The 12,371-nt window shown below is 37.0% G+C and overlaps 1 protein-coding gene across 1 annotated transcript in view; it reads right to left on the bottom strand.

The window, feature by feature from the left end:
• The window catches only part of asap1b (ArfGAP with SH3 domain, ankyrin repeat and PH domain 1b), an 86,767-nt gene that overhangs the window by 25,048 nt on the left and 49,348 nt on the right, over positions 1 to 12,371 (bottom strand). The window contains exons 5-14 of the mRNA XM_016237326.1: positions 11,784 to 11,929; positions 7,024 to 7,098; positions 6,365 to 6,414; positions 5,956 to 6,085; positions 3,782 to 3,867; positions 2,771 to 2,846; positions 2,176 to 2,262; positions 1,461 to 1,469; positions 1,128 to 1,228; positions 944 to 1,013 (exon numbers count right to left, since the gene is read on the bottom strand). Of these exons, the coding sequence (XP_016092812.1) occupies positions 944 to 1,013; positions 1,128 to 1,228; positions 1,461 to 1,469; positions 2,176 to 2,262; positions 2,771 to 2,846; positions 3,782 to 3,867; positions 5,956 to 6,085; positions 6,365 to 6,414; positions 7,024 to 7,098; positions 11,784 to 11,929 (830 nt within the window). The remainder of the gene's footprint in view (positions 1 to 943; positions 1,014 to 1,127; positions 1,229 to 1,460; positions 1,470 to 2,175; positions 2,263 to 2,770; positions 2,847 to 3,781; positions 3,868 to 5,955; positions 6,086 to 6,364; positions 6,415 to 7,023; positions 7,099 to 11,783; positions 11,930 to 12,371) is intronic.

Here is a 12,371-nt window from a genome sequence, read left to right as displayed (position 1 = left end):
GCGCCCTTCAGCTAAAGGAGCGCTCTCGAACGCCGCCCTCCACGTGTCGGTAGCCCCCCGGGATCGCTTGATCGGTCGGCGCCGGACCGCAAATTTAACCACCCGTAACTCCCGAACCCCGGGGGCTATTGACGTACACAACACGCGTTCGAGAGGGTTCCTCGAGCTGAAGGGATCCCCCGAATTTGGTGCGGATTCGCCGCATCGTTACGGAGATATGGCCGTTCAAAGTTTCAATGGTTTTCCATAGACTTAAGCTTCAAAAGCGTTTCATCCAGGTCACCAGTAGCAAACAATGGAGCGCTCTGCTAGACAAACTAAGTAATTACACAATTTCAAGCATTTTATCTGCGTTATATGTTCTGTAAAAAAAAATTATATCGCCAGCATATTCGCCGATACCGATATATCGGCAACAGGCTCATATCGGCAAAACGATATATCGGTCGGGCTCTAGTAAAAACACTGACAATGTTTACCCATGTTTTACCCCATTGTCTGTCTCTGTGTATTTTGGCAATGTTTGAATTTTGGCTTGAACTTCTGTAATGGAATCTGATTTTTTTCCACACCAGCTAAACTAAATTGACTGAATTCAATGATTTATCCTCCTGGACCTTCCACAGAAGATGGAATATATATCAAATTACAAATTATATACAATTTAATATTAATTATTGATTGCTATCAGGATGTGAAAAGACTTTCAACCAGTATAACAAAAAATGCTTCTGGAAAACAAAAATTAGGGTAGCTACCCTAGCTTTAAAGAGGGACACAGTAGGATGGCTAGGTTGTTACGGAGACATTCAGCCAAAGTTCAGAAATCTGATGAAGTCGTTTCACTGTAAATGTCAGACCTCTGTTTTATTAGGCTGATTATTAGGATGACATGGTTTATAATGAACCAAGTAAATCACATGAGTGTGTCCGAGTTACTCACAGTGGCATGAGAGATGGTGAGAATTCCTCCTTTAACTGAACACTTCCTCCTCTGCCACACCTTCCTCAACCTATAACACAACAATTTTATACTGCATAACACCACTCATAGCAGAGATCAAGAACTCAGATTGATTAGAAATCCCATCTAATTGGGGTGTGTGTGTGTGTGTGTGTGTGTGTACCCATCACTCTTCTTCAGCAGATAGCCTTTCTTCTCACTGCCAAACTCTTTGTTTCCCTGCAACTGGTGCATACTGTAGCCACCCTGTTTGCTCTGAGAGTCCTGCTCAAATACACATACATATGGTGCTTTAAATAGCTATATGCAGTCACCAATCCAAACAAATACTGTATACACAGCATTTTCATAAAATACATGAAGATTTTTCAATATTTCTCAACAGATTTGTAACCTTTTAAAAATCAGCTTTATCTGACAGCCACTTATTTATTGTGCACACACACAATGATCTCCATCACATACACACGTCATGCTGTATATGCTAAACACTTACTCTTCTAGACTTCAATCCACACAGGAAGCGGGTGAAAGACACATAAGAGAGGGTGTGAAAAGCATTGCAAATGTAGGCTGTATGTGTTGGTTTTGTTAAAACATTTAAGTGCACTACAGCATACTACACTATGATTTGTACTAACTTACATACTTGTCTCCCACCATGTTACCGTATTTAAATGCAAGTTTGCTGATGACAATGTGTTAGCACTTGGCACATAAAACAAACATTCATTGACTAACTACTTATTAATTGTCATTTATTTTCCTTATTAAACATGACAGAGTCAGCATATTTTCTCTGAGCAACCAGTGGGGCACAACACTGGTTACCAGCAAGCCCGATTTCATACTGGCTACCAGCATGGTACAGCACTGGGCACTCCCTCTCACACTCTCCCCTGTACAGGTCGAGCATTAGGGAGGTTTTATGCATTAGATCCACAGATGTACAGCAAAATTAAACTTATCAGGTTTCTTTCTGTATGATGTCATGCCACTGAAGAATTAACTAAAATTCTACATATGTACAGAATTTTAAATACTGAATATATTTACATTTACATGCGGTAAATATGTAAATGTAACGAACTTTGGAATAATTTAATCCCAAACAAGTCACTTGATTGGCTTTTACAAACTAGTTTTGGGCAATTAAGAATTTGCATTGGTCCGAAGACTGAGCCCTGAGGCACACCACATTCTACACCTACCTCCTTTTGTTCCAGCTGTAGAGAGGATTTAATAAGATCCCGTAGTGCTGTGAGTTGCTTTTTCTCTTCATCTTGTGTTTGTTTTATCTACATCACACAAAATATATACACACGCAAAAATAACTTGTTACACAGGTGTACACACACAGTATTAGAGGTGCAGGACATAAACTCGTCATTGTAATGTACTGCAAAATTTAACTTTGCAATACGGTTTTGATATTCTCATGCTAAGAATGAATATTTGTGGTTGCATTTTTTACTTTCATATTTTGAGACTGGACCACATGAATGATTGTCCAAGTCCAAGTCCAGCCAGGTAAAACATGCATTAGTCAATGCATAATTATTTTAGTTGACTAAAGATCTTAGGAAATAATATAACGGAGCACAACACAGAAGTGTAAAGCAGCTCTAAAATAAACAAGGAAGTAAAAGATTGCAATAACAGTTTTAAATGAATACACACTAAACAAAATATTATAATGTGACCCAGATGTTGATCAAATATTTTATTGCGAAGTCCAATCCATAAAGTAAACTAAAATGGTTTTACCAAATCAAATACATTTATGTTAAAGAATGAGGTACATACGTTGTAAAGATCAGCAGCTAATTTCTCAATGTACTGCTTTAGCTTATCTGCCGTCTTCAAGCCATCTTGGAAAAAGCTGAAAAAAAGCAAAACACTGAATCAACACATTTTTCATACTGCAACCAGCTATCAACAAAAATTATGGATTTACAATCTATACAACACAGAAACCTACAAACAGGAGAGACTGAGTTAATGATAAGTTAAAATATCATAAGCTCATAAGCTTACCAATGTATTGAAGTAGAGCTTTATAGTCAGCAAAAGTACCTTTGAAGCATTTAAAGCTTTGAACTAACATGCAACACATTCAGTTTTGTGGGTACCTGTGGTGGAAATATCCAGTTTTAAATGTGATCCTGGACCACAAAACCAAAAGAAAACCACCTTTAAAGTTGTCCAAATGAAGTCCTTAGCAATGCATATTACTAATCAAAAATTAGCTTTTGATATAGTTACAGTAGGAAATGTACAAAATATCTTAATGGAACATGATCTTTACTTAATATCAAATTATTTAAGAAAAATCGATCATTATGACCCATACAATGTATTTTTGGCTATTGCTACAAATATACCCAAAGTCTTATACTTTGGAACAAGACAGTCACCACTAATAGTGGCTCGTGTGTTTGTCCTATGAGAGTTCTGACGCCTACTGACCAATTCAAAAAACATTGGTGAAACATGATTCTTTAGACATTTAAAAACCAATTTGAGATAATTAATATCAACGAAACTATCGAAGCTAAGAAGGTTATGCTTTCTTAAAACATCACAATGATGCCATCTCATGGGTTTCTGGTCCATAACTTTTATTGCCTGTTTGTATATTGAAATAATAGGTTTTAATTTATTTGGAGAGACTTGTGACCATGATGTGACACAATATGATAAATGTGAAAATATCATTGCATGCATGTATAATTTTGTAGTTTGACCTGACAAGTCCCTTCTAATAACACGAAATTAAGCAGGCTTATTTATCTAGTATATTGAAATGTCACTTACTTGCACTGTGCGTGGTAATACTTGATCAAGTTCTGAAGGAGGTCTACCCCTTTTTTGGTCTTTATTTCATTCACTTTGATTAGGTACTGTAGAAATAGACAGACTTTGGTCACAACAGAGTTTAGTAATCTCAACAGTAGAACAAATGAAATTAAGTGATTGTAAAATATTCAGTGCTGTGAAATATTTGAAATAGTTATTCGAAATAGTCATTCTAGGGAAAATAGCAGGTCCCCTCCGTAGCACATATTTAAATGTAACCTAAATGTTTGAATAAAAAATGTACTGTTGTTATATTAGAAGCAACTAAAGAGGACAAAAATGTCATCTTCTAAATCTGAAATCTGTAAAGAACATGCAGTGACAAACCAAGCCCACAAAACAAATGAATTAAACATCATCGTAATCCCGGTTTAGCCCAGAGGGGTAAATTCCAGAACATCTTGCAAAGTCACGCCAGCTAACAATTTTTGGCTATGCTCAGAAATGTAATCTGTCTTTTTGGTCCCAGGCATGTCTGAATATATCTTGGGGTGAAATGGCACATATTCCGCTCATTTTAGGGTGTGAATGCATTTGTGCATAACCTTTGAACCTTAGTTTTGTCATAAAACAGTATGTATATAGATTCCTAATTAAGTTACAGTGCGTGCACATCTTTGTTTTCATATAATGCATGTAGTAGGTATGTTGTATGTGTTCGCTAGAATTTGTCATTTCCTTCGCTGCTTTCTGTATCTGAATGAGTCACCTTCCTGCATAATGGAATATTCATTGCTCTCATCTTTAGCTTTTACTTAAAATCACATGCCTTGTTGAGAACTCACATGTGTACTCCCATGTGTAACCACTAAGAAATATCCAATTACATAAGATTGGTAAAATGTCTAGACAATCATGAATTATGTCATAGACTTTCAGCAATATACCAATGCCTTCTCTACATTAATGCTTAATTAAGTGGAGAATTTGTGAATTCAATTAAATATTAGATTTTGTCATGTCATTTGGTCCAATACCATTTGAAAGGCAACCTGAGGTTCCTTTTTCCCCAAGACACATAACATTACACCTACCCCTCACAAACCCTTGATGCAGAATGAAATAAATTCAAGACGCAATTCCTATTGACAAATACAATTCATTAACATGTTAAAAAAAATCACCCTATCCAATCACCACAGCTATCCACCCTAATGAACCAAGTCAACACTGATGATTATGAATCCATGAAACAAACATTTCTATCATAATCTAAGCCATCTGCTCTAATGCTAAGGGAATCTTTCAAGATGCAAGATAAAAAGGCAATTGGCACTGAGATGGCAGCGTTACATTATTCTGATTTATATTAGGAGTACCAAACCCAACAAAAGCAGAGAGTAGAGGGTTTAGAGGGTTCTGACTGGCTGCATCTGCTGATTTATGAATGTTAATGTCATCTGCAAAACTTGTTGATAAGGTCACAAGTAAACTCATTCTGGTGAATGAATATCAAATTCATTGATCAAGCTCACTGATCATTGCAAAAAATTACTGTAAGTGACGTGACCTATACCTGGAATTAGTGCTCTGCATTTAACCCATCCAAAGAGCACACACACAGCAATGAACACACACACACACCGTGAACACACACCCGGAGCAGTGGGCAGCCATTTATGCTGCGGCGCCCGGGGAGCAGTTGGGGTGCTCAAGGGCACCTCAGTCGGTGTATTGAAGGTGGGAGAGAGCGCTGTACATTCAATCCCCCCACCTATAATCCCTGCCGGTACGAGACTCGAACCTGCAACCTTTGGGTTACGAGTTGGGTTACGAGTCCGACTCTCTAACCATTAGGCCACAACATCCCCGTAATGATAATGTACAGATCTCTCTGCTGCCCATACAACAAAGTATTTTGGGTAGTGGGAGCACTAGTAGAAAAAAAAACACTGTACAAAATAATAAAATTTACAGATTAACTATCTATTAGCACTCAAAATTACCTGTTTATATAGATACAAATTAATATTATGTTAAAAAAAGTTGTAAAAATAGTAAAAAAATGTTTATTCCAAATCATTTAATTAATTAATTCATTAATATAGACAAACAAGACTAATAATAAAGGAAATAAAAACAATATCAACTATGGCATATTTCTGGTGAGGAAGACCAAGTGCACTACAGACCTCACACATCTGTAGTTGGAAAAGCCTCCGTTCTTTCTCCATCTCTTCAGCGATCTCAGCACCAGTGATCTCTGTTCGGATCATGCCATGCTGCTTGGCATGCTCACGTTTTTCCTTCTCGATCTTTGTACTGTAAGATTGCAAGAAATTATATCATAAAAACCAATAAAAATATTTGTATATTTAGAACAAACTCATCTCAGCTGAAAATAAAAAGTGCTGTGTTTATTTCATATTATTCTCACATCTGCGGGGGAGAAAATGATCTTGCTCATGGTTTTTGATGGTGCTTTTAGATTACTGTAAAATGCATCTGATAATTGCAGCAGCCCACAGACGGAAAGTAATCGTATGAATGGACAAATGTGTATACAGACACACTTAGCTAACACGCATAAAGCAAACGTACAACTTGGTTTCGTAGTCCTTCCAGGCCTTGTCAAAGGGTTTTTTCAGGTCCTGGAAAAAAAAAAAGAAGGAAAAAATAGTAATGAGCCAGGTGCAGTAATTAGACTCCCTCATGTTTACAACAAAGCAGATGTCACACCCAAAATCCAATGACAAAGACAGAGCTGAGTTAACCATGTTCATCAGTGTGGAGGGATGATATCTTTCCAGCAGTAAAGTAAACAGCAGATTAGGACTGTGACATCCTCATCATTATTGTGATGAATATCTGGAGCACCAATCATAGATATGACCATTACAGTTACTTGTGGTAAATGACAGATCCATTAGTAGGCTCTAATTGACTTCTGGTGTGGTAGTCAGACTGCTGATCTTCTGAGAAGCAGATAGCCGCACTTGACCACACTCCGTTTCAGTGCATTACATTAAATCCGCAGCGGGCTAGTTTAGTTTGTGACATCATGAAGCCATTTACTTGAACAGAGCTTTACACACAAAGGTACTTCCAAGTACTTCAACAGGTCTACAACATCTTTAATTTTTTTATTTATGTTCCTGGCTTAGTATGAAAGCACAATTGTAGACAAGAAAAGTTTGCATGTGTATTTAGTCTCTGCATGTTTGATGGTCTATGAGATAAGGTCTGTAAATATTTCTCACCCCCTTCACGCCTTTCAGGTCGCCTTTCAACAGGGAGTCCAGTGTGAAGATCACATTATGACTCAGATTCTGTAGCTGCAGGAAAAGATGGTGAAACAGAGCAGAGACTGTGTTAATATGATACATAACATGACACTTGGCACAGCATAAGCACAGCACAGAAGAAATAAGAGAAAACTTATCAAATACAGCCATCCGCAAACAGAGCCCATTGAGAGAGACACAATCTTGATACTCTGGGACAGATCTTTTAAATTAATCAACATAAATGTTTCATACACAAGAGGCCAGATAGTTTGGACTCAAGTAACAAGATGAGACCCACTGTGACACTGCATTGTCTCCTAAGACCTTAAGAGAAATTTACATCACCTGGAAAAAAAGTGCAACAAGAATAACAGATTTAGGACAAAGTCTGGCATTATATACCTTTAGATTACATTAAAATGATTTACACTGTATACTCTATACATGTATATTTGCCAAGAATACAGGGGTGCACAGATATTGAAATTCTGGATAATTATTTTCATGTTCATGGCCAATAACCAACAATAAAAGACTGATATTATAAATATAAAACATTTAGTTAAAATAAGACAATTTAAAACATATTGAGAAAAAAAGAGATATATTGTGTACCCCTAAGAAAATTGGCTGATATTGATATCCAATAATTTGTTTTAACTGATAACTTTTATAATAATCAGTATTCAGCAGTAAAGAATATATAAAAAGCTAAACCTAAAGTATAGGCCTACAGAGAATAAAAGATGGAAAACTTTTGAAGCATAGCATTTTGTCTAAATTATGTCAAATCATATTTCCAATACTACTACTACTATTAATAATAATAAGAAGAAGAATATGGCAACTGCTCCAGCATAGCATTCATCCATGAAAAATGTGTAAACATTTCATTAACTGATATATGATCAGTTTGGATGATGCTTACTATTTTAAATTAAATAAAACATAAAAAAAACTAAATCTGGCACAGTGTAAATCAAATAGATGAAACTGCCTATTTTAAATAGCACTGAAACAATAAATGAAAAAATAAAATAAAATAAAAATACACTAGCATGCAATGTCAATGAAAACATCAGAAACATTTTACAGCATTTTAAACAACTCAATATCACAATTTTTACTATGTCCGCAATCTTGCATACCCTATTTTCATAATAAATACACTACTTTCAAAAATGCTTTTTGTTGTTGTTCATGATGATTGCACAAAAAGTTATTTTAAAAACTGTGTTTGATTTTCTTCACATAGGGCACTGAATACCAGTACTCATCCAATTGTGTGTGTGTGTGTGTGTTAAAGGTCAGAGTGCAGATGGTGAGATAAATGTGTTGAAGACTTTTTCTTCTCCATTAGTAGGCTCTAATTGACTTCTGGTGTGGTAGTCAGACTGCTGATCTTCTGAGAAGCAGGACATCACAGATAGCCGCACTTGACCACACTCCGTTTCAGTGCATTACATTAAATCCACAGCAGGCTAGTTTAGTTTGTGACATCATGAAGCCATTTACTTGAACAGAGCTTTACACACAAAGGTACTTCCAAGTACTTCAACAGGTCTACAACATCTTTAATTTTTTTATTTATGTTCCTGGCTTAGTATGAAAGCACAATTGTAGACAAGAAAAGTTTGCATGTGTATTTAGTGTGTGAGTGTGTGTGTGTGTGTGTGTGTGTGTGTGTGTGTATGCCAATGTCTGACGTGATGAATGGCTCCTCTGGCTGATAATGCAGATGGCAAATGAACACAAATGCTGAAAGATACACCACCACACAGAAAGGCTGTAACAAAGAGCAACCTGCACTGAAATTCTTCATCATTTCATACAAATGTAAAGCTTTCATAAATAAAGGATTTCTGTGACGGGGAGACAACCCATAATGTAGTATTTCTGTCTACTTCCTCTCTTTCTCACTATACTTCAGTGTCTCTAAATGGAGGCTCTTGTTTCAGAGTGATAAATACCTCAGCTTAGTGCCAGAACAGTCTAAAAGCACCACTGCCAGACAACAAAGTGCCTCTTTCGAGAGAGAGAAGCGAAGAGTGCAAGAGTGCAGATGGCGAGATAAATGTGTTGAAGACTTTTTCTTCAGTGAGTGTGAGTGTGTGAGTGTGTGTGTGTGTGTGTGTGTGTGTGTGTGTGTGTGTGTGTATGCCAATGTCTGACGTGATGAATGGCTCCTCTGGCTGATAATGCAGATGGCAAATGAACACAAATGCTGAAAGATACACCACCACACAGAAAGGCTGTAACAAAGCGCAACCTGCACTGAAATTCTTCATCATTTCATACAAATGTAAAGCTTTCATAAATAAAGGATTTCTGTGACGGGGAGACAACCCATAATGTAGTATTTCTGTCTACTTCCTCTCTTTCTCACTATACTTCAGTGTCTCTAAATGGAGGCTCTTGTTTCAGAGTGATAAATACCTCAGCTTAGTGCCAGAACAGTCTAAAAGCACCACTGCCAGACAACAAAGTGCCTCTTTCGAGAGAGAGAAGCGATAGCAGAAAACCAAAATAATTAATTCTGCAGTTTAACCCTGTTTCATACAGCTAAGTTATTGACGACTGAACTATACTGAGCTTGAACACGTCTTTCAAGATTAGTTGCAGGAAGAAACCAATTAGCCACACAGCACAATGCCAATAGCTGCATGATTTAGCAGACACAGTGTGAATGCTGATAGCCCGCTATGTGAAAGACAAGAGTACGTGTAATCTGTCTATATTAGACCATCAGCGTTCCAGAGAGGTTGAGGTCCTCAGGAGGGCATTGTGGAAATGGAGAGGATATACTGATGAAATAGAAACCAGAGGAAATGAATCAGGGAATTGTTAATGCTGTTGTCGACAGGAGAGGATGACAGTAACACAGAAAAAATATACAGACAATTGTAAGTAAGCACAATGGAGGAAAACCATGTATACAGTCCGAGCAAAAATTTAATATAGCAACCAGTTTGTGCCAAAATACTAGTTGCTACACAGGTTTTGATACTTACTTTTTGTCCCCCAAGGAGCACATGTGCTCCTAAGTTGAAAAATTTAAGAGCATATTAAAAAACTTTTGGGCCGCAATGAAAATGATCAAATAATGTGTTTTTCCTTAATAAAGGCATGCAAGGAGACATATAAAAAAATAATAATGTATTTAACAATTTATTATTTGTAAGGTATATAAAAACATGATTATTTTGCCAATACTAAAATCTATATATTGAATAACATGTGTTAAATGTTTCTAATCTTTCCCTCCTGTGATGGGGCAGCCCAGAAAAAAAGCTACAAGAGTTGCTAAATACAGTATTCTATGTAACCAAAATAATAACCTTGGGGGGAAAAAAGGTTTGTGGAAGGTTTGTGCAACTAAAAATGTATTAAGACATTCATAGACTTGCATAAATGATATGCTTGTTTATTAGATAGAACTGTAACACAAAGACTATAAACTATCAAAGATGGAGACATTTACTGGCCAAACAGAAAAACTTATCAGCCGATATATCGGCCTTGGCTATGTTGACCACTAGATTTTATGGTAGTAACAATAAAATGCAACAAGAATCACATATCGGCTACTAAGTAAAGTAAAAAATAAGGAAGCATGGATAGCATGTAAGGAAGGATACCATGGTATTATTTAAAGTAATGCATGCAATGCACAATTATCGTAATCATTAGGAAGCATATCACAATTCCATGATATCACCATCTGATATCATCAGTGTACTATGAAACTCTCACAGTATTAATACGTTCATTATCTTTATTAATGATGAACATTCAATGACCAGAGTATAACAGATTAAGGTTGGTTGCCTGGTCAGGCTGGTCTGATTTGATGGTTTTAAGAAGGGTTTGGGGCACTTGTCAGCTGGTAAGGTTGGTATGTTGGTATGGAAATCTTAATTTCTTCATTTTTATTTCCCTTGGAAAACCGCAGGGAGACCTTAAAGCTTCTCTCTTGTTGACAACATCTGGTCAACAGTCGGCTGAAAGTACTATGAACATTTAAATTTAGACAGAGCATAGATAAAAAGTGAAATAAAAATGAAAATAATACATTTGCCACTTTTTTCAGCACAAGGTTGAGCAGCTGTGTAGAGCTGGAGCAGTGAGCCTCCACTCACACAGACATGACTTCCCTTCCACAGCGCTCGCCAGCATTCACACAGTGATTTAGGAATGTGTGTGTTTCTGTTTGCGTGCGTGTGAGGGGTGAAAAGGAGACGCGCTGTAGCTACTGCAACTCCTACACTCAAAATTTATGGCTCTATCTCCACGTTTCTGCCAGGAAGAGAGAGCAGTATAGATTACAAAAGCCCCTCTCACTCACACATCCACCAGACACACAATTTTCACACATTTCACACATCTCTGTCCTCTGAACGCATCCGCCTCCAACACCAACGCAGAGAACTCTACAACCTTTGTAGAAGCACACACACTTTAAGCTCTTTAACACCTTTCACAGAGGCTGATTCGCTCTAAAGAGATCTCGTATGCTGTAAATCCTTAAATCTGTCCTTACATTGGGCTTCAGCACTGACCAAAACAATCTGTGTTTTGACAGTTCAACTCATGACTTCACTGGTGCACTCGGAGAACAAACAAGGATGTTGTACAGATCTCTTTCCATCCAAGAAAAGAGACACTTTTAAATCCATTCAGTCTTGGGTGTCCATTCGTTCTGGCTTTAAGATATGTTTACATGGAGGACTCACCAGGTTCTTGAGGAGGGTGGAGAGCTCTTTAGTCAGAGTGGAGAACTTAATGAAGGCCGTGCCCAGATCTGGATTATCCCGACTGATGAAGTTACTGCCAAACTTATCCAAAGCCTGGGCGTAGGTCTCTTCATTTTGAATATGATCTGACAAAAGATCACAAATGAACAAAATCCAAACAAATCAACATCATGCATTTGAGGAGTACACATCCATGATCAAGACTATGGTAGCATGTTGCCTAGTTCCTTGAAGACAGCATGAAATCATTCACTTCCTAGGTAAATTTCCCTGGTATTAATGTACATCATTCATCAGTGCAAATAATTTTGTACTCGAGGAATGTTGGCTTATATCAAATTGCAACCTCAAACTTTCTGCACCTTTGTAACCACGATCAGGTTGATTTTCCATAATGGGAGTCATTCTATTAAACGCTCTACGCATTTTCCATTTTTATTAGAATTTTAGAGATTAATCAGACAAATAATGTATTTATCTCTTGATAAATCCCATTGTGCTATAACAATCTAAATTAGGGATGCACTGATATGAAAATTTTGGCCGATACCGATAACCGATTATTCT

Source organism: Sinocyclocheilus grahami, unplaced genomic scaffold (assembly GCF_001515645.1).
Source record: "Sinocyclocheilus grahami isolate Dianchi unplaced genomic scaffold, SAMN03320097.WGS_v1.1 scaffold511.1, whole genome shotgun sequence".
Taxonomy (NCBI): Eukaryota; Metazoa; Chordata; class Actinopteri; order Cypriniformes; family Cyprinidae; genus Sinocyclocheilus; species Sinocyclocheilus grahami.
Note: the sequence above shows the minus strand (reverse complement) of the source record. Positions and strands in the feature narration are given on the sequence as shown.